This window comes from Haliotis asinina, chromosome 7 (genome assembly GCF_037392515.1).
Source record: "Haliotis asinina isolate JCU_RB_2024 chromosome 7, JCU_Hal_asi_v2, whole genome shotgun sequence".
NCBI lineage: Eukaryota > Metazoa > Mollusca > Gastropoda > Lepetellida > Haliotidae > Haliotis > Haliotis asinina.
The window spans coordinates 1,245,194-1,269,576 of NC_090286.1; the positions used below are offsets into that span (position 1 = coordinate 1,245,194).

At 41.4% G+C, this 24,383-nt stretch overlaps 1 protein-coding gene and 1 pseudogene across 1 annotated transcript; one reads left to right on the forward strand and one right to left on the reverse strand.

Moving 5' to 3' along the window:
* Positions 1–8,057: 8,057 nt before the first annotated feature.
* On the reverse strand, positions 8,058–17,538 carry LOC137291148 (ankyrin repeat domain-containing protein 50-like). Its single transcript, XM_067822434.1, has 4 exons — positions 17,424–17,538; positions 13,756–13,943; positions 11,185–11,269; positions 8,058–9,457 (listed from the first exon to the last, which is right to left on the reverse strand). The coding sequence occupies exons 1-4, from the start codon at positions 17,536–17,538 to the stop codon at positions 8,058–8,060; spliced, it is 1,788 nt and encodes a 595-aa protein (XP_067678535.1).
* A 766-nt stretch (positions 17,539–18,304) lies between these two features.
* The window catches only part of LOC137292175 (receptor-type tyrosine-protein phosphatase epsilon-like), an 86,828-nt pseudogene continuing 80,749 nt past the window's right edge, over positions 18,305–24,383 (forward strand).

Consider the following 24,383-nt stretch of genomic DNA (forward strand, 5'->3'; position numbering starts at 1 on the left):
GACGTCATAAAGCGTAAACGGTGATGTAAGAGGGAAATCAACATTAAACACACACATGCCAATGCACTGGTCGCCATGAAGAGATTCTGGCAGTTCGCACTCGAAGTCAATATGCAACAGTGTTACAAAGTCACGATGATATCCTTTTGGCGACTACTAAATATTTGGCTACAGAGAATTAAATATTCGTGCAATCTTTGTGAGAACATGGTCATCAAGTTTGGAATGTATGCACATTTAAGCATAGACTACTCAAAAAACAAAACAAAACAAAAACAAAACAAACAAAAAACAACAAATCCCATAGGCAGTATTTTTCCATGTAACTTTTCGAATTTGAATCATTGGTGTTTATGTAATCAGTATATCTATTGGGAACACTGTCTGCAAACATTTCTGAGTTGGAATCCATTGTCATTGAGGACAACTCGCCGAAACGTACCAAAATCTATTTTCCTCAATAAATGCAATAAATTGTGAACGGGAAGAAGTTGATGCGTTTCCTTTACCACGCGCATTCCATTCATTTCCAATTAAAGTCTGGGGATTTCAATGCTCTTCGACAGGTGACAATCTTACATTTGGCGTTAAAGTAATGCCTAGACTTACTTACAATGCGACTGGTCATATGGATGCTGGGGAGTCTCAGTCTGAGATTGCAACGCAACTGAACGTGTCACTGAGTACCATATCAAGACTTTGGCATCGATACCAGCAGCAAGGGTCAACCCCGTGTGACCACACCCTCTCAGGGCAGATTTATTCGGCTGTGACATTTGCGGAATAGGTTCACCACAGCATTCTCCACAACATCGGTAGTGCCAGGACTCAGAACAAATTCTGATGAGACTATGAGGAACCGCTTACGTGAGGCTGGTATTCGTTCCAGAAGACCTTTGCGAGGATCTGTCCTTACACGTCAACATCTCAGATAGTGGTGTCGCCAACATCGCCCATGGCCAAGGTGGAAAACCGTTATCTTTAGTGATGAGTCACGTTACATTCTGCGACGTCCCGACGGAAGAACACGTGTATATCGACGTCGTAACGAACGCTACGCTGCAAATTGCGTAGAGGAAGTGGACAGATTTGGCGTCCGGGGCAATTTGACAGCTCGAAGTTACCGTGATGAAATCATCATACCTCATGTCCTTCCTTTCATGAACCGCCAGAACGTCATATTTCATTTTTGTAACGCATACAGCAAGAATAACCAGGGATTTCCTTGCCCAGGACAACGTTCAGATTCTTGACTGGCCCTATTGAACATTTGTAGAACGAATTTGATCGTCGTGTACGACAGCGTGACCCTCAGCCACACACGTTACCTTCTCTGTTTCTGGCCTTGAGGAAAGAGTACCAACTCATTTCCAGGCACTTCATGCGGAATCTGGTCCAGTTTATGGGATGCTGATGCTAACCAGCCATTGATGCTAATGTTGGCCATACAAGATACTGACTGCTCTGCAACCTTGACCTTGGAACACTTATCATTTTCGACGTACAGTTTCTTGCAGCATTGGACCGTTAATGTTCATTCAAGTTTTCTTCATGTCTGTCATGTATTACTGAAAACCTAAGTGTATAAATTGATAGCAATTTTCAGCTATGGGTTTCTTTTCTCTTTTGAGTAGAATATAATATGAGAATGTTGTGGCTCTATGGCGACTTGGTTGACGTGCATATTCCACGGATCCATTTGGCTCAAATCGCTGCCAGTCTACCAGTAACACTCTGACTCACTTTAAAGCGGATACAACTTTGACCAGACTTCAAACGTTGTTTGCTTGATTGCTTTCAGCAAGTGTCAAGAAACATCTCATTTTAAGCTACAATTTCAATCTTATACCTGCAGAACGGTGCTAAAACTTCAATGCATGTGTGTTATCTTCCATTATCCATGGATATAGCGAGTTATACGTGTAAATCATTGACATTAAGTTGTAGGTGGATTTCCATAATGGCAGTTTGAATAAAACGTGTCATTTGTAACACAATGTGTCGGACGCTAACGACCTCATGTGTCTTCATACTACTAAGGAAGTTTGCAAAACATTTAGTTGTAAATATTTAAAACAGAAACGAAGACTTTACAACTTTTCAGTAACAAGTGTTATCAATATGTTTCCCCTTTACTAATAACGCCGAGTGTATAATGACATCTCATGTGATCTTTTCGGTGCTTTACCAGAATGCCATTCTGCAGGTTTTAACTACTCGACATACGGAATTTACAGACAAAGGATATCGTCGACATTTACCATGCTACACTTAAGTCCAATACGTTAAAGGAGGATACGAGAGAATTTCAATAATTTGCTGAACGAAAGATAGCCGGCAGAAACATAGACATAAAGTTCCAATTACAAAAATATGTATAATTATGTTTTAATCACAAAAAAAAACGTTTCTTCGATCTTTCCGCTCGTGACGTCAAATGTGCACTTGAGTCCGCCATATTGCCAAAGACCAAACACTACACTCGTACAACACTTCTTTTAAAAACCAGTTGGCATCGGGATGCACTCAACACAATCACAAAAACCGAAGTATATTAAAGCATATTGAAAACATCGAGAAGGATTTGGTTCATTACAATATAATTGAAACCAATTACTCGACAATTGTTTGTGACGAACGTACATTTCGAGTCTTCCGCTGGTCAATATGTAAAATTGTAGCCTATTATAGCTAACTTGATGTTCTGTTCTCATCATCTATAGGAGTGGTCTAAAAGCATGTCATCCTATCTCCCTCAAAGATAGTAATTTTCTCCATGTATTGACTATCGTTATGTCGAGGTCGACGAGCCATCTCTAAAACCCCTCTGTACAAAATTATCTATACAGTGTCTCACGAAACTATATTCAGATTGGACAAAACCCAGCTTACAATTGCGTTATAATCATATTTATGATGATCTGTTTATTGTAAAATCACCTCTTACCTAGATCACTAGATTGCAGCTCAAGTTTCACAGCTGAGGCAAAGACAATCAAAACGTTTAAGAAATATAAACACCGTAAATGTAAATAATATAGGTGGAAGACAGAGGTGAGAACATCACATGACCGTATTGATGTCCCCATCACAAGAGATAAAAAATTCAGGCCCAAAACAGCCAAGGATCTATTCAGTAATTTATCAAATAATTAGCGATTATTTAAATGGTAGAAGTACTTGAAATGTTATGATGTATTGAGGGTATGTGTATCTTATGACTAAGTTTAAATAAGCAATTGAGGTTGTTAGTGGGCATGTCCTCAGAAGGGGGTAAAGTAAAGTAGAATTGTCCTCAGAGGGTATGTAAAGGATGAAGGAGCCAGAATTGGCTCTGAAACGTGGTGAAAAAAATTATAAAAGAAGTTGTTATCCATTCAATGTGACCTGTAAACATAACTATCATTAAAAAATGAAACTTTTACCGCGGCACTGTGATTTGTCGTGCATGTGGTGAGAGCCACGACGGCAAAACACTATGACATGACCTATATGGTGCCTTGTCTATATTATGCCCTTTGTGACAAAAGGAATAAAAAATAATGAGATTCAAATTTGAGAAAACCCCTTTCTTTGAGGGCAAAAATGGTTTGTAAAAGAGGTTTCAGCTCCAGTAACAGTGACGTCTTTTGCTGCAGTCACTCTTTCTGTAGCAACATCGTCTGTCACGTCAGACAGACTTGACATGGATGGAGTCACAGAAACCAGTAACTTCACCTAAAGTTATATCACCATCCGCCCCAGTAACTAAATCTACTTCGAGATCCCAGACTGAGAATCAGTCACCATAAACGTCTGACAAACACCCGACAAAATATATTTGATACGTCATGGACTACAAGGAATTTCCCAACTTCACAGGGTAATGCCGTTAATAATATTGTAGACTCGTGAAGGTTTCCTGGGGAGGATAGGCCTTCAGCAACTCATGCTTGCCATAAAAGGCGACTATGCTTGTAAGACGCGACTGACGGGATCGGGTGGTCAGGCTCGCTGCCTTTGTTGACACGTCATCGGTTTCCAGTTGCGCAGATCGATGCCCATGCTGTTGATCACTGGATTGTCTGGTCCGGACTCGATTATTTACAGACCGCCGCCACATAGCCTGGATATTGCTGGGTGAGGCGTAAAACTAAACTCACTCAATAACACTCCCATAACATGGCCTGGATCATACTGAAGTTGATTATGTGAACGATGATGTGTGTCATAGAACAAAACCAGTACTGGCCACGATTCGTGGTGATTAGACACCAATCGAATGGAAACATTTGCTGTTACAAATTGTATTTATTGAACACCAGCAAAGGCATCATAAGAGATCGTGATCGACGGTTTGAAGACATGTGAGAGCTGGATATAGTTTCAGCATGCATGCTTAGAATTGTGAAAAGACTTACCACGTGGCGAGCACTTGCGCATTTTCATTTTCATCCTCAACTGCATCAACATCAGTTCAAGCAGGGTACATGCAACATGCAACTTGAAATGTACACGCCTAACCCACTTGCAAGAACAGAATCACGTGTACACTGTAGCAAAGCTTCCCATATTACAAAAGACTAAGAGTAATGTTAAAACGTGTCAGATTTGTTCTGGAGCGCATTCATCACCTCAAAGATCAGGATCACCAAATGACTCATCAACAAAATCATACAATAGGAAAGAAAAGAATGGTTTTGCATGCCATAAAATTGACTCTTCATCTCGCAACAAACAGACAGGATAGAAAAAATAAAGGAAAAGGTTCCGGATCTCGTGAAAACCATCTGAAGGAGAGTAACACACTAGTCACAGCTACAACAGATATCACAAACTTGGGGACTTGTAAGCATGACATTCCTCCTTATTAATCTACATACCAAAATGTCAGAAATTTAGAGAAAAAAAGGAAACTTTAATTCTGATAAGGGTGAGGACTATAATGAACTTTTCTCCTTACTGCTTAGTGGCAAACACACGATACAACAAAAGGGGCAGATAATATTCATTATCAACTATTAAAACATTTACCTGGTACTTGTCTTGAAGTACTATCCTGTACCTTTTACAAAATATGGATTACTGGGAATTTCCCTTCTTCGTGGACGAATGCTGACGTTATTCCTGTACGTAACCCTGGCCCGGATAATACATATCCTTCTAATTATTGGCCAATATCTCTTACCAGTGGTGTAAGTAAGATTATGGAGAGAATAGTCAATGACCGTCTGATATGGCACCTTGAAACCAATAATCTTGCATCAAATATTCTATGTGTTTTTGGAAAAAATAGAAGTACCATGGGCCATTTAGTTAGATTGGGAACGTTCCTTAAGGATGCTACCAGTAGGAAACAACATGTTGCATCAATATTTTTCGATTTCGGAAAAAGCGAATAATACGACCTGGACGTATTGAACTTCAAAAGATCTTTATAAAATGAGTTTGAGGGGCGTTTTTCTCAATTTATATCTCAGTGTGTAACAGATCGTCAGTTCCGGATACGTGCTGGTTCATCAATGTCTGATCAAGACCAAGGTGTACGACATGGTAGCCTGTTGGCTGTAATGTTATTTAGTTTAAACATAAAGAGCGAAACCTCTTTTAAATGGATCCATGGATGGATCGTCATTTGTGGATCATTTTAATGTATTATCATATGGAGGTAAACTATGCACAGGATAGACAGACAATTGCAACTGTGTCAATAAAATCAATGATTGGTCTGAACGATATACTTTTAAGATAAGATAAGATAAGATAAAACAAATTGCATTCGTTTCTATCGGAAATAGAAGCCGCACAGAGAAATGCATCTAGCAGGCATTACAATTAAAATTGCAAAATAAGCTATATTTCTGAGAATAGTATTTGAACAGAATCTTACTTCCTTACCACATTTTAAATCGCTGAGGGCTAAATGTCTGAAGGCACTTGATTTATTAAAGGTATTTACAAAATGCATATGGGGTGGGGACCAGTCAAACCTCCTCCACTTCTGCAGATCACTCGTCTGTTTTCTAAACTCGATTATGGCTGCATCATTTATACTAGAGTATGCAAAGGTAATCTTAAATTATTATATTCTCTTCACCACCAAGGCCTCAGACTTTGTGTAGGATCTCTTCGAACTTTTCCTAATGGCAATCTTTGCGTAGAGGCCATCTCTAAAGTAACACTATCACTATCACTGACAACATTTAAAAATCTGAAACAAATGAATTACAAATGAATCCTTCTCGGCACGTGGTTAGGCCACATGTTGCCCTAACTCTCACAAAGAAATCAGACATTAATAAATTACAACAAGAAATTAATCAATGAATATGTAAATACAATGCATACAAATCCTTGCTTACAGATGGATCCAACGATAGTTTCTCAGTGGCTTGTGTAACGGTCATTAGAACCAGAACAATATCTTCCAGATTACCAGACGACAGCTCTAATTTCACAGGTAATGCCGTATTAATTGCTGTACGATATGTTGATAAACACCATAAATATAAACAATACTGCGTAATGTTTTCAGATTCTCTTTCTTGGCTTTCAAAAGTGTGCCTTGTCAACGCCCACTTTTCATCGAAATAAGGGAATTATATAACGATCTTGCTACTGGTCAATGCCACGTGGTCTCTGTTGCTTACCCAGCCATGTTGAAATCTCTGGTAGCACAATGACCGATTTTGCTCCTGAGTCAGCACTAGCAAATCTGTGACACCACTTATGCCATCACAAAGCTAGCACTAGAACTTTCACCCGTGATCTGATGCAGAAGAACTGGGTCACGCAAGAAGGTATCAAAACATGCAGTTACACTGTTTATTGGTTATACCCACTCGGGTGGGCAGTCCAGATTTGACGAGGTCATTATGCGACAATGCCGCATTGGCAACACAACTGTGCTTGATTGGGTTGAATTTTCCATCATAATGGATAAATATTTCGATATCAAAACAGTTATGTATCTTTTTGTTATGGTCGTTTCATAATATTAATTGTTCAGTTAATCATTGATTGTTTAAAAGAGATAGTATTGTTAAATGAATTTAGATATATGTGTAAATTATAAATGTTGTTCGTAGTTCAAATTATCAACGTATTTTGTTAGTGGTTGTATCCTCAAAGGGAGTTAGAGTGTCGTACAATTATTGTCCTCCTGAGGGGGTACTTAACTCCCAAACCTTTTCATGATAATTTCGCTCTAAAGGACATTTAATCGGAGCATATTGGTTCTTATAAATACACTAAGTACAATCGCCAGCGGCTGAAGGGATGGTGTAAATCCAACTCCATGCAGCTACCAAAAGTACTGTAAGTCCTTATGGCGCCTAGCACTGTGATCTACCCTAAGTTGTTGGCGATCTATAGCCCATTTTTATACTGTTGTGTTCTAAATTGAAATCTAATTTTAGAGAGTGATGCTAGTTGTTTCTTGTTACCGTGATATTGTACTTGGGTTTATTGTCCTTTGATGGCAGATTTAAAAAAAATAATTTATGTATATCTATGGTGAATTCAAAGTTTGTTTTAGTCACGATATGACTGAAATATTGCCAATGTGACTGTAAATCTTAACTCACTCACTCCACCACTTCTCTGTGTTTGTACTCATTTGCTATCAAAGATCGATGGCACCTTCTTTGATCCTGTTCTCTTGACATCCACAGAGGATGTACTTCACCACTCCCTCGTCTCCTCCCCTACAGGCATAGTGAAGAATATTGCTACCTGTTTCATCCACGACTGGCACGTCAGCCTCTTTGTTCGCAAACAAAAAATGATGTCCACCATATTGTGAGAGAGGACATTCTTCACAACGTCTACATCGTTTCCCAGACAGGATGAGTGAAGGATGGTTAGACCGAAACCATATGCGATTGACCGGTTGATCCGTTTACACACAAGAAATTCAACCACTTCTTGAGCACCACAAGCAAACACACAAAAGGAAAACAATACAGCCACAGTGGAGTAAACAGACAAAAATTCTGCAGACAGTTCAGTAATGGCGCCATTACAGTGACCGCATGAAGAACATGTCGAGTTCAGTGACTAAACCAGAAACCAGAACCCTAAGGTACTTCAGCTCCTTTAGCTAAGAGTATCACTACCACGTCTTTATGTCCGTATTTTTCTGCCAGCATTACTGCTGTCCTATTGTGCTCTCCTCTACAGTTGATGTCTAATACATTCAGTGAGAGGACATACCTCACCATCTCCAAACGTCCCTGCTGACAGACCAAGTGAAGGATGTTGTTATTGCCATTATTCACTAGTGACAAATCGGCGTTATTCTCTACGAGTAACTCTACCACTTCTTTGTGTCCCTCTTGTCCTGCTGACATCACTGGGGTCATCTTTCTACATCCTCTACTGTTAATGTCCAACATGTTCTGTGAGAGGATATATTCCACCGTCTCAATATGTCCACCTCGGCAGGCATAGTGAAGGATGTTGTCTCCCCCTAGATCCAGTTGTAACACATCAGCTCCTTTACTGGCGAGCAATTTCATCACTTCCCTATGCCCCATTAAAGCAGCCCTCATTAACGGGCTCATCTTCTGAAACCCTCTACTGTTAATGTCCGACATGTTCTGTGAGAGGATATATTTCACAGTCTCAGTGTGTCCACCTTGGCAGGCATAGTGAAGGATGTTGTCACCTTTATTATCCGCTAATGACACATCAGCTCCGCTACTCACGAGTAGCTTTACCACTTCTTTATGTCCCATTTCAGCTGCAATCATTATTGGTGTAATCGTTGCCTTCCATCCAGTGTTGATGCTCACAGTATTCTGAGAGAGGATAAACTTCACCATGTCGATGTTTCCTTTCCGACAAGCAGACTGGAGTATGCTTCTATGCTTGTAATATTTTAGTGATCCATCAGGCCATTTACTCACGAGTAAGTCCACCACTTCTCTGTGTTTGTAATTCTTTGCCACCATGATTGGTGTCATCTTATTTGATCCTCTTCTGTCGACATCGACCATGCTTTTGGAGAGGATATATTTCACTACCCCCACATCTCCTCCCATACAGGCACAGTGAATGATATTGTCTCCTGTTTCATCTACAACTGACACGTCAGCCCCTTTGTCCACAAGCAACTTGACCACGTCTCTGTGTCTGTTCTCTGCTGCCATCATCACGGCTGTTCTCCCGCAATGTACTCTGCCATTGATGTCCAGCATGTTCTGAGAGATGACATTCTTCACCAAGTCTACATCGCCTCCCAGGCAAGCTGAGTGAAGGATGGTTAGACCGAATCCATCTCTGATTGACAAGTTAGCTCCTCTACTCACAAGTAAGTCAACCACTTCTTTATGTCCCTCGCCAGCTGCCCACATCACGGGTGTTCTTCCAATCCGTTCCTTACAGTCAATGTCCACATGTCCTTGGGACAAGATCTCCTTTACTTTTCGGATGTCCCCGGTCTTGGAGGCGCTGTTTAGTTCACAAGACAAAGAATCTGCAACACAAATTTTCTTGATTACATATATTTTGGAAATGATTATAAAGGATATCATATGGTGAGCACTGTTTGCTCTTTGTCATTTTTACATCATTTATATCCGTATAATAATGATCATTAGACAAATTCCAATAAAGGAAACTAAGGACAACAATTAGATATTGACAGATCCACTCATATCAATCACATTTGATGTTTTTCAAGTCACAGGGGAGTAAGGAGTGCCAGTCCGCACCATGACATGTGTTCTTCATTAATCTTTATTTGTGAAAGCTGTTCTGTATCACCCTATTTCCACATATAACTACCCTTTGCATAACTGCATGCCTAACCACGACGACGGTGACACATTGTTCCCCTTCATTATCCCTGACTAGTGTTGTCGCTATGAAGATGTTTGAGTTCTGAATGTCTGCATGAACTTTGACCAACTAGATCTGGAAGTGTCAATTGACCAAGTCACGTGACTTTTGCTAAATGCTCGGTATCCCTGTCCTTGTAGGTTTTCAACAAAACTAATGCGTCTCGTTTTGACATCAATGCAGGTACGTGCGCAGACAAAGGCCCGTTAAAACCCGATGACGATGTTCATGGCTTGTATCAAGTATATTGTATTCAAAGCTTCCGGCTCACACACAAATTTTCTTGTATATGTTTCTTTTTCAGATCAGAATTTGATTTACAGATAAAAGTGATGTGAATTCCGTTTTATACTGCTTCTTTGCATAATGGAGAGATTTTGTATTCCGTCCAATGGACGATTTCTTTCCCTCATGTACCATCAAATTTAGCAAACCTAGTTTAAATCTTATTAACCTATACCTTAAATCATTGCATCCAAGTGCAGATAAATATTTTTTTCTGGTTGTAGCAAAGTTTTAAATGTCATGTAGCAATCATTACGTGTGCTGTTATTCAATTTTGCCATTCCTGGGGAAGCATATCAATGGTTCGATTGCGAAAATCGTTCATAAAAACATCAATGTACCAAACAGTTTGGTTTAACCAGATATACCCATAGCCGTGAGAAAATAATAAATACAAATAGAGTTCATTAAACAGTTCCCCTGAGCCACTTGCAGTGTACTTAGTGGAACTGAACTTGTCACAGCTATTAGTCCTTCTCTACAGAGCAAACTACCACGAGTTACACACTCCTCCCATCATTGTTTCATGCAGCTTCCATCATGGGCGAACTGGCAAACAGTTTTACCGCGATCTTCTTCAATGGATGAATGAAGTCGACCATGAATTGGAGCATTTTCCACAGCTCTCCGAACACATTTAAACTGACGTTGCCAGAGTTTAACTACTACATCAGTGGTGGGCCATCCTTCCATAAGTTGCTTTCGTTTCATCAAAAGACTTTTTTGGTGTGCGACCTTTCATGTACATACCTCATCACTGCTCTGTACTCATCTGGTTCCATTGTCACATCTTACTTCATTATAACACTTTTCAAAGAAATAATTAATAGGTTTCATTGTTCAATGTTGAAAATTCAGTCAAGAACTTCATTGTGCAAAGCAGCTGTATATACCGCGAACAATGTGTATTTTTGGTAAGCCTGTTCAACTTTAAAACACATTTGTTAATGTATAGCATTTCCCTTTTTTTTGTTAATTTCATAACGATTTAGTCTGTGTACCTATTTCTCAGATGTCTTAATATTGCTGTATAAAATGTAATCACTGTACCGTAGGTGTATTACGTGGGTCACTTACCTTCCACACATACTTTTCTACATCCACTCTCCACACACTGGGAAGGCAGACTGCAGACCTTGGACCCACAATGTTTGTACGTGACCTTTAAACAGCAAGAAAGATATAAGCAATGTGATAAGTGTAGACGCGATAAGTTAATAGCATAATGTTTAAAAGTAAAATGGTTCTACATAAGCAAGCATGACAACTGTTTAAAACACAGGCTTTTAACACATGGAAGGCCACCTAGTTGGCTCGAAATTTGGGAAACGTATTGTCCTTCAACCTTCACTCACCATCTAAATTATGCATAATCATACACAGTGCTTTCGACTATTTAAACAATCCTCAGCTCTGAGATATCTGGAAACACTGGTTGAAGACAGTCATATTTATCATTTATTATGATTGAAATTATCGCTACACAAAGGACAAACATCTTGCAGTATGCCAGCACTGTTACTTTAGTAATTACCGCTGTTGAAATCAGCATATCAAATAGAAAAGAGCAATATAGTATATTTATATTATACATGTCATCAAAAAAGTTTTTTAATTATCTGTAGTCACAAAATGCCTGAAATATAGCCAATGTGGGTTTAAATGCTACCTCTATTGTCAATAGCAATTTCGAAGTAGAACTCCGTCTGTCTGTCTGTCATGCCAGTGAGCACTATTGTTCTCCCCTTTGATGTAATCACCCCCTTCTACTTAGACAGCAGACACTCAGCCAGACTTGTAAGTTAACTAGCCAGATAATGAATCACATAAATACAGCGGTCAACAGAACTGGAATCATACTCAGCCGGCACCTGCCTTGCATCTGCACGCGTGACTACACACGATGGAAGCCTGTTCCTTTCTGAGGACTAAAAGCCAGTGGAGCATGTCAACACCTTCAGATAAACAGTGTATCTGCAGCTCAGACCAACGCGGTCTAAAATTCCTAGCATAAACTGTTAGTCCTGTTTCGAAATACAACAAACAGGTGTTTACCATCCTGAATTTCCAATTCGTTCATCCCAGATTTCTCTCTCGGCTTTCGGTTTAAAGCTTCGAACTTTTCAAATTCTTATCAAAAATTATCTCTTAATCTGAAAATTCTGTTAACTAAAAGATAAGAACTTTCAGTGTATTTATGTAAAGTGTGAAATGTCTGTTTCATTTACAAAACTATGAGTTGAGTATATTGTTGTGGCATTAGTGTGACTCCTGTGATAACAACGAAGATCAACACACATATACATTTACATTTTAATGCATGTAAAGACACATCCTTACAGTTAAAACAGGAAATATGCATGATTTATGTCGTGGTAGCTAGACACAGGAATCGGGATAACCTTTCATTCCGGACTGTCTCATCGTTCCTAATGACATATACACACAATGGCACGTCAACACGTAATAACACATCGTCGCACATGACCTACTCAAATACAAATACCATACACAAATACACACATATCGACGGAAGGGAGCTACATACCAACACATATATGTCCAAAACATACACAGAGACACGTAGACACAATCCCATGTGGCATACAGAAACACTCTGATGCTCGAAATCACACATAACATACACAGACACAATCCCAAAAATATACACTGACACACAGTCACACTTGTCATACACAGACAGACACTGACACAAAGTGACACTTGACATACACAGACACACACTGACACACACGCACGCATGATATGTATATACATATTTTGACACACAATCCCACACAACACACACTGACACACAATAATCACACATAATACACAGACATTCATGGACATACACTACCACACACTGAATCACATAGCATACACAGGCATACACTAACACACAATCACATATAATATACACAATCACACATAAGATACACAGACACACACACCTACACACAACAACAAATAACATACACACACGCACGCGCCATACAATCACACTTAACATGCATAGACATAGACTGACGCACAATCACACTTAACATATATAGACATAGGGTGCCTCACAATCAGACTTAACATACACAGACATAGAGTGACTCACAATCACACTTAACATACACAGACATATAGTGACTCACAATCACACTTAACATACACAGACATAGTGACTCACAATCACACTTAACATACACAGACATAGAGTGACTCACAATCACACTTAACATACACAGACAAAGACTGACTCACAATCACACTTAACATACACAGACATAGAGTGACTCACAATCACACTTAACATACACAGACAAAGACTGACGCACAATCAGACTTAACATACACAGACATAGAGTGACTCACAATCACACTTAACATACACAGACAAAGACTGACGCACAATCACACTTAACATACACAGACATATATTGACTCACAATCACACTTAACATACACGGACATAGAGTGACTCACAATCACACTTAACATACACAGGCATAGACTGACTCACAATCACACTTAACATACACAGACATAGAGTGACTCACAATCACACTTAACATACACTATAACACGTATAACACACTATATCATAAGAAAAACAATGACATTATCAGTCGCTGAGATGATATAAATGTAACTTACACTGTGCTGACTCTCAGGGCGGACACTGTGTACTCCCGTCACCTCACTTCTGTTGAATTCCTCACTTGACCGAGGGCAGTAGGCATATATGAAGGGATCTTGGACACATTCAGTTCGGCATAACTTCATGTCAATAGTTCTCAGAACCTTTTCTGTTCTCTGTAAACTGAAGTCCACACTCCTTTGTGCTGGACGTAGAAAGTGTTAAGTAAACACTTGCAGTGAGAGTAAGTTGAAGACTGCTACTTGAGAAAAGCGGCATCATGGCGTTGTCACAGACGACTGCAGGATCCAGAAATTGATTAGAAACTGAAACAAACAATTAACTTTACCTATACCACCCTCAGACCAACAGTCCCAGTCCTGTACACCACCTACAAACTAACAGCCCAATCCTCTATACCGCCCTCAAACTAACCGTCCCATCACTAAACCTCCTTCATACTAACAGCCCAATCCTCTACACTACCTTCAAACTAAGAGCTCAATCACTACTACACCTTCAAACTAACAGTCTTATGCTCTACACCACCTTTAATCTAAATAGTCCCATCCTCTACACCACCCTCCAGTTAACAGTCTCATCCTCTACACCACATTCAAACTAACCGTCCCGTCACTACACCACTTTCAACTTAACAGCCCAATCTCTACACCATGTTCAAACTAACAGCCTAATCCTATATATCACCTTCACCCTTACAGTCCCATTTTCTACATCACCCTCAAACTAACGGCCTCATCACTAAACCGCCTTCAAACTTACAGCCCCATCATCTACACCACCCTCAAACTAACAGTCCCACCCTCTACACCACCTTTAAACTAACAGTTCCATTCTCCTAAATGCTTGGTCGATGTTCATGCTGTTGATCACTGGATTGTCTGGTACAGAATCGACAATTTACAAACTGCCGCCATATAGCTGCACTATTGCGTCCGTTCATAATCTTTTTCGCTTTCATTTGAGCTGGTATATGACATGCTTATTACTTTACAACTGTTAGCAGGTATCTCAGTGTTTGTGAGCCGCACGACTATTGCGAAACAATTCTGACAAAGCCGGAACTGATACAACAAGTATTATCAGAGCTGATGGCAGTCATTATGCCAACCAACTCGGAAATGAAAGTACATCTGCAATGAAGTGGGCGTCATGGTATGTATGATTTTAATCCCAACACTCTTCAACAAAAAAAAAATGTCTGGCAAAAAGGAATAAAATCTAAATGAATAAAAATGAGAGAAAAACCTATTCTACTTTGACGCTAAAAGCCATTACTTAGCAACGATGTATATAATTATCCCTGAAGTTTATAACAAAACTGTATTCCTGTGAGTCAAATTCTGTATTTATTACTCATCCTTATTTACGGATGAATCAACTAAAATTCCTAGCGGCTACCAACTAATTTAAAAACGTAGTCTTTTTCTATTTCCGCTCAATGTACCTACAATGACCAGCTGCTGAAGAGATGGTGTAAATCCAGCTGGGGTCCATACAGGTAGCAAAGGCAATGTACGCCCCCAAGGTCCCTACCACTAGTTGATGGCGATCTGTAGCCCAGTTATTGTCACTTAACAGTTTTCTACAGTCCACGTAAACTTAGTCTCAGTGCTGTTCGTTACATTCCACCACTGAGTCTAACAAAACCTTATCGGAGGTCGCGTCAGGTAACCTTTGAGCGGCCTATGACCGTCCAATCAATAGTGAGACGGTTATATATACATATGGAAATTAATTAAGCAACACCAAATTCAAAGACACATAAAAACTTAACAAAGTTTAACGAAGTAATTTTGATGATTGATTATTCAATTTTGATGTATTGACATACAGCATGAGCTTTTCATGGGTTGATATGACGCGCGTGAAGCTTGCACAGCGCACGTGCATTGCTTTAACCTCAACTTTCGAAAAATGCACTTTTTCCCTGGGGTGTTTACAAGCGCAGGTTGTCGATTGCATTCGGTTTTTCATTCATTTCAATGTCATGGCACGTAGGAAATTATCAGAGGCCACTCGTTGGCAAATAATCGGCATGAGGAATGCTGGTATGTCTCTAAGACAAATCGGGACTCAAATCGGACGACATCATTCCATAATTTCAAAACTTTTGAAAAAATACCGGGCCACTAATGAAGTTAAAGACCTGCCTAGACCAGGAAGACCCAGGAAGACCACAGTCCGGGAGGACAGAGCTTTACTGAGACTTGTACGGCGCAGGTCCTTCGACTCGAGCTCTCGGTTGAGACAGGAGTGGCTTCCAGGGAGACCCATCTCGAACAGGACTGTTCGGAATCGTCTGAAAGCTGCAGGATACCGGGCAAGGAGGCCAATCAAGCGACCCAGACTGTCTCCAGCCCATAAGGCAGCCCGACTGGCCTGGTGTAATGACCGTTTGCACTGGAACATTGCCTCTTGGAGGAAGGTCCATTTCTCAGATGAGAGCCGGTTCTTGCTGCACATGGTGGACGGTCGTACTCGGGTCTGGAGGCAGAGGAACACAGCAATGGCTCCACGGAACATCCAGGAGACTGTGGCCTTTGGGGGAGGTTCCGTTATGGTATGGGGGTGCATTTCCATGAACTGCAAGTTGGATATCATTACCATCCGTGGCAACCTTAACGGTGTTCGTTACCAACAGGAGGTTCTTGACAGGGCTGTGGTACCTCATTTTGAGAACCATCCTCTGGCAACGAGACCCATATTTATGGACGACAATGCTAGACCTCACAGGGCGCATGCTGTAAATGATTTTTTGCGGCAAAATGCAATTGACAGAATTCCATGGCCTGCCATGAGCCCTGACCTCAACCCCATTGAACATTTGTGGGACTTTATTGGCCGTCGTGTGAGGCAGAGAGACCCACCAGTCCATAATCTCAACGAATTGACGGCTGCCCTGCATGAGGAGTGGAACAGGATCCCCCAGAATCAGATCCGGAGACTCATCCAAGGAATGAGGAGGCGTCTGGAATCGGTGGTGCGTGCGCAGGGAGGACACACTAGATATTGATGAAAGTCGGTGTGCAGACTCTCAGATGACTGTTCTTTCTTTCCATGTGACATTTGTGTTAATACACCTGACAACAACGTCTGTGGATGAATAGTAAATTGTGTCCATTTTTTCATGAATTTAAGACAGTTTTAAGAATTTGGATTTCGTTGCAATAAAGCAAAGTCTTGATACTTTTTCCCTTTAAGTTGTTTGTCAGAGATCGTCTGTTGAATAAAAAAGTGTCAAACTATATCAACCCGGCATATTTTGATTGTCAGAACACTTCAAAGTTGCTCCAATAGAAAAAATTGGGGTGTTGCTTGATTAATTTCCAGGTGTATAGATGTAACCAATCAGACAACGGCTACTACTTAGGGATCGGCGTGACTTACAAAATATTCAGGCCACTGACACAGATATCTCTACAAGCAAAAATTCGCATATAACAGTTATTTGACCTGCAGTATATACGCTTTGGGGTTTCTGTTTCTGTTGACATGTTTACCATTAGCTAATATTTCCGCAAGATGACATCCTTGAATATTGCCCAAAACACTATTTTCGGCGACTGTCTACTCACCGTTGTCATGGTTGTAACGTGGGCTGTGTGCAGCACCCGGAAGCGATCCCAAGCTAAATAGCATTCGGGATCGTTCGGGTACGAACCTTTTCGAGATAAAAAGTTCCAAAGATATGTGCGAATGTCCATTCCTCGATCATTCGTAACTACTCGTGTCATTCCGGCAAGCCGGATGGCGTCTCGTACCCCTCTCGTGGCCATGTTTACGACTGGGTCCTGTCTAAGCGCAAACGGACATGGAGATGAAAACCGTCTAATACTATTATCAAGGAAAGATAACACTGAATTTCCAAACATGGCACTTAGAATATCCTACATCCCGTGGGCGAAACAGCAATATGGTCATTCCCCATGGAAATATGTTTCAGTGATGAAAGTTGTTCATCCTTTAGCTCAAAGTTTTACTGATGCAAGAGTATATACAGCTACAGACAGGTAACGTCCATGCATTAGTGTCAATAGTGCCATTGTCTGTGTGGCACATGGCTGTACACATCTTCTCCAACCATTACCTATGTTGTACCCAAAACTGGGTTTTCCAGAACCAAGGCCCTTTTGTGGTTCATGTCCCAGTTTGTATGGAGAATATCTTCATAGCTGTAAGGTAATATTAAAAGAACAACACACAGTTATCATTCCGACATCTGTAAGAAGTATATTGTAGTCAAGTTGTTTGTGTGGAGCAGTGCTTATATGATGTTCTGTAATATTTGTACACATATGCACAGTTAATGTTGAATTCTATAAATGCTGATCAGATAAAGTTCGTCGGAATGGTATCCAGATCTACATAGCTGACACTGCTGCCTCGCCAACTGATGGAGTCAACTGCCACAACGTGACAGGGAACGTCAACGGGACAGACATACCTGATGTTTTGACGGTCTCGTGTTCTGGTGAAGGGCGCTACCTGGTCCTGTATACAACAACTGTCAACAACGAACTTAACAATGTGAACGTACCTACGATGGATTTCTGTGAAGTGGAGGTTGATGGTAAAAAGTATTTTATCATCTGCATTGTGAACAGTACATGAGTGAATGAGTGAGCCCCGTTTATCCGACAATTATGACCTGACGTTATTTTGGTAACAAAGTGAATAAACGTAACTTAGTCTCAGTTATTTAGTATCACATCCTCGTCACTCCGAAAATTTGCTGTTTAACTGATGGTGTCCGATGAACGAGACTTGAGTGCAGTAAGTAGTTCGGTGGACAGGCAAGTGAAGGTTGTTTAGAATGTATATATCCTTAATGCATTTAATTGTGATGGAAGGAAATCAGAATGAACTGATGTGATCTTTACCAGATATGTGTGTGAATTGATGGCACAAAAGGGTCATTTTCAGACAAAAATCGGCTAGTGTTGGTACATTACGACAACATGCCATGACAGACAGTCAAGATTAGTATTTATCTATGATTTCAGATGAGATCACTTGGTGATCTTCTGGCAAGTTCGTAATTATTTCAAATAGAAGACAATTTGACTTAGGGGTATCCAGACGCATTGATTATCTGTGAGGATGTCGTGATTAAGGCTGACAGGATCTAGTTTGTAACAGTATCGGCCTGTCCATCAGTGACCAGATGTTGACCTGATGTTTCCTGTGTATTGACAGTTTAATTGTTCATCTTCTACATGGGGCAGGAAACAGCTATCGTAATTGTGGATTTTCCAGTAGTTTCTTCAGACTCCATGCCGTTCTGAAAACCACGCCAAACTCAGATGGCGATTTACAAGTAGACGGACTTTGATGGCCCTTCTGAACGCAATTCCTGTTGCTTTCAAGCGATCCTCCAAGTTCCTGTTGAACAGACGTCGATAGGGCAAGATACGTTGACAATGGTGGTTGATGTCTAACTAATAGAATTTTTTTCGGAGACATATCTGTCGTGGTTAACGCCAAACAACCAAGAGCCAAGGATATGTCATTTCATTATCAGGATACAGTGTTTGGCCTTGTCTACATACCCTTACTACTGCAAAGTATTATTTTTTATCAACAGTATGTAGCAGTGGTACTTTTGGCCATGACTGTGACAACTACTGCCACTGTAACGGCGAGGTGTGCGACTACGTGGACGGCATCTGCCCCAGTGGAGTGTGTCTGCCTGGATGGACAACAGAAAAGTGTGATACAGGTCCGTGCGGGGTGACTGTTTCAGCTGAAGAGTTATCTCCTCGTTAATGTCTACAAATCCTGGCTTTACAATAGCCTGTTCATTAGAAATGTAATTTAGTCAAGAATTTCACAATTTAAAATGTCACATTATTCTGTCACAGATATTCTTTTTTCTTTCAGCATGTGAATTTGGCCACTATGGTGCTAACTGTAGAATGGCTTGTCGAAACAGAAATTGTAAGGGAGACAACTCTAGCTGAGACCGTGTGACGGGAAAGTGTGATGGAGGTTGTGAAGCAGGCTGGAATGGAACAGACTGTACCCTCAGTAAGACACACTTTCTGTATACTAATATAATAAATTATACACAAAAACTGTACGAACACCCTAAGATGTGATAGTCATATGTAAACGTAAAGGTGGTGAGGTCATTTATGCTCTCAGGTAAATGCAACTTTGTGTGTGCTTAATGGGCACTTTAACGACATGTTATAAGTGAGTGAGTGAGTTATTATTTAACGTCACGTCGGCAATATTGCAGCAATATCGTGACGAGAACATGTTAAAGATTGAAATATACACCTGGAAATTAATCAAGCAACACCCCAATTTTTTCTATTGGAGCAACTTTGAAGTGTTCTGACAATCAAAATATGCCGGGTTGATATAGTTTGACACTTTTTTATTCAACAGACGATCTCTGACAAACAACTTAAAGGGAAAAAGTATCAAGACTTTGCTTTATTGCAACGAAATCCAAATTCTTAAAACTGTCTTAAATTCATGAAAAAATGGACACAATTTACTATTCATCCACAGACGTTGTTGTCAGGTGTATTAACACAAATGTCACATGGAAAGAAAGAACAGTCATCTGAGAGTCTGCACACCGACTTTCATCAATATCTAGTGTGTCCTCCCTGCGCACGCACCACCGATTCCAGACGCCTCCTTATTCCTTGGATGAGTCTCCGGATCTGATTCTGGGGGATCCTGTTCCACTCCTCATGCAGGGCAGCCGTCAATTCGTTGAGATTATGGACTGGTGGGTCTCTCTGCCTCACACGACGGCCAATAAAGTCCCACAAATGTTCAATGGGGTTGAGGTCAGGGCTCATGGCAGGCCATGGAATTCTGTCAATTGCATTTTGCCGCAAAAAATCATTTACAGCATGCGCCCTGTGAGGTCTAGCATTGTCGTCCATAAATATGGGTCTCGTTGCCAGAGGATGGTTCTCAAAATGAGGTACCACAGCCCTGTCAAGAACCTCCTGTTGGTAACGAACACCGTTAAGGTTGCCACGGATGGTAATGATATCCAACTTGCAGTTCATGGAAATGCACCCCCATACCATAACGGAACCTCCCCCAAAGGCCACAGTCTCCTGGATGTTCCGTGGAGCCATTGCTGTGTTCCTCTGCCTCCAGACCCGAGTACGACCGTCCACCATGTGCAGCAAGAACCGGCTCTCATCTGAGAAATGGACCTTCCTCCAAGAGGCAATGTTCCAGTGCAAACGGTCATTACACCAGGCCAGTCGGGCTGCCTTATGGGCTGGAGACAGTCTGGGTCGCTTGATTGGCCTCCTTGCCCGGTATCCTGCAGCTTTCAGACGATTCCGAACAGTCCTGTTCGAGATGGGTCTCCCTGGAAGCCACTCCTGTCTCAACCGAGAGCTCGAGTCGAAGGACCTTCGCCGTACAAGTCTCAGTAAAGCTCTGTCCTCCCGGACTGTGGTCTTCCTGGGTCTTCCTGGTCTAGGCAGGTCTTTAACTTCATTAGTGGCCCGGTATTTTTTCAAAAGTTTTGAAATTATGGAATGATGTCGTCCGATTTGAGTCCCGATTTGTCTTAGAGACATACCAGCATTCCTCATGCCGATTATTTGCCAACGAGTGGCCTCTGATAATTTCCTACGTGCCATGACATTGAAATGAATGAAAAACCGAATGCAATCGACAACCTGCGCTTGTAAACACCCCAGGGAAAAAGTGCATTTTTCGAAAGTTGAGGTTAAAGCAATGCACGTGCGCTGTGCAAGCTTCACGCGCGTCATATCAACCCATGAAAAGCTCATGCTGTATGTCAATACATCAAAATTGAATAATCAATCATCAAAATTACTTCGTTAAACTTTGTTAAGTTTTTATGTGTCTTTGAATTTGGTGTTGCTTAATTAATTTCCATATGTATAGAAGATGTGTATGTAATAAAAACCTGTCGACGAAGGACAGTAAACAAGTAGAATATCACAGTGAGAGTTAAAACTAGCCTTGAAAGTGAAACCTAATATCACCATACAATTTCGACAAATGCAGTATAAAATCGGCTCTAGATCGCCAACAACAGAAGGTAGATCACCATACTAGAGACCATGGGAACTTCCAGTACCTCTGCTACTTGCACGGAGACATGTTATAACATGCAGTAAAGCAACTTATTCAATTTTCGTTGAATTTGACTGAAATTAAACATTGCCAAAAATCAGTAAACAAGGGCGCTGAAACACAGTAGCAACATGTTTAATTCACATACTCAAACACAACAGCCTAGTACTGTGGAAGACACACTTCCCATGCAGCTTGTGGCAACATTTCCTTTAAAAGAAGCTACAGACAGTATTGAAGCCCCACGACTTCTTCACCATGCCACAACGCAGGCCGTTAAGCGTCCACGACAGAAACAAGTCCATTGCATGGGTACAGGATGGTGACACCAGGAGAAGTGTTGCTCACCCTCTTCTGTTGTCTCCCTCAGTCACTCTACGGAAGGACAGGTTCCAGGCCACTGGCAGAGTAAATGACAGACCTCGCTCTGTAACACACAGAAAAAATCCATCAAGAGCAGATGACCTATATGTTGTGCGACAAGTCCTTCGGAATCCATTCACAAATGCCAGTGCCCTGCAGGTGCCAGAAGCTGGAATGGAAGTCTGTCTTCCATATGCTCTAGGCTGTTGTGTTTAGGCGCTTTAATTAAAATTGGTGCCGGTGTGTTTCACCATCCTGGCCCGTGTCATTTATTCACGGAATGTCTTCGTTCCTACGGTGACGGCTGTTCCAAATATTGCTCAGACAGGAAGTGCGCCGAGTCCTCGTCAGACAGTTGTGATCATGTGACCGGAAGGTGTGAAGATGGTTGCAGTAGCGGTTGGAAGGGTATTGACTGTACAGAAGGTTTGTTGTCAGTCCTGATGTTTGCGGTGTTGTGATTGTGACGTATAGAACTATGTTAAAAAACACAATTACGCATGGTTCAATTCTATTCTTTTCAGTATGTATCCAGGGAGTTGAGTACGGAGCTAACTGTGTGGGCAACTGCAGAGCCCGGATGTGCGAAGAAGGGGCGGATGTCTGTCCGCGGGATACGGGAATATGTGAATCAGGCTGTCAGTCAGGGTGGAAAGGACAAGACTGCACTCAAAGTAGGAAACAAAAAAACATGTCAAAATCTGAGAACATGCTCATGAAACCGTAAAGTATTACATGTACTCTAAAATATACATATGGAAATTAATTAAGCAACACCAAATTCAAAGACACATAAAAACTTAACAAAGTTTAACGAAGTAATTTTGATGATTGATTATTCAATTTTGATGTATTGACATACAGCATGAGCTTTTCATGGGTTGATATGACGCGCGTGAAGCTTGCACAGCGCACGTGCATTGCTTTAACCTCAACTTTCGAAAAATGCACTTTTTCCCTGGGGTGTTTACAAGCGCAGGTTGTCGATTGCATTCGGTTTTTCATTCATTTCAATGTCATGGCACGTAGGAAATTATCAGAGGCCACTCGTTGGCAAATAATCGGCATGAGGAATGCTGGTATGTCTCTAAGACAAATCGGGACTCAAATCGGACGACATCATTCCATAATTTCAAAACTTTTGAAAAAATACCGGGCCACTAATGAAGTTAAAGACCTGCCTAGACCAGGAAGACCCAGGAAGACCACAGTCCGGGAGGACAGAGCTTTACTGAGACTTGTACGGCGCAGGTCCTTCGACTCGAGCTCTCGGTTGAGACAGGAGTGGCTTCCAGGGAGACCCATCTCGAACAGGACTGTTCGGAATCGTCTGAAAGCTGCAGGATACCGGGCAAGGAGGCCAATCAAGCGACCCAGACTGTCTCCAGCCCATAAGGCAGCCCGACTGGCCTGGTGTAATGACCGTTTGCACTGGAACATTGCCTCTTGGAGGAAGGTCCATTTCTCAGATGAGAGCCGGTTCTTGCTGCACATGGTGGACGGTCGTACTCGGGTCTGGAGGCAGAGGAACACAGCAATGGCTCCACGGAACATCCAGGAGACTGTGGCCTTTGGGGGAGGTTCCGTTATGGTTTGGGGGTGCATTTCCATGAACTGCAAGTTGGATATCATTACCATCCGTGGCAACCTTAACGGTGTTCGTTACCAACAGGAGGTTCTTGACAGGGCTGTGGTACCTCATTTTGAGAACCATCCTCTGGCAACGAGACCCATATTTATGGACGACAATGCTAGACCTCACAGGGCGCATGCTGTAAATGATTTTTTGCGGCAAAATGCAATTGACAGAATTCCATGGCCTGCCATGAGCCCTGACCTCAACCCCATTGAACATTTGTGGGACTTTATTGGCCGTCGTGTGAGGCAGAGAGACCCACCAGTCCATAATCTCAACGAATTGACGGCTGCCCTGCATGAGGAGTGGAACAGGATCCCCCAGAATCAGATCCGGAGACTCATCCAAGGAATGAGGAGGCGTCTGGAATCGGTGGTGCGTGCGCAGGGAGGACACACTAGATATTGATGAAAGTCGGTGTGCAGACTCTCAGATGACTGTTCTTTCTTTCCATGTGACATATGTGTTAATACACCTGACAACAACGTCTGTGGATGAATAGTAAATTGTGTCCATTTTTTCATGAATTTAAGA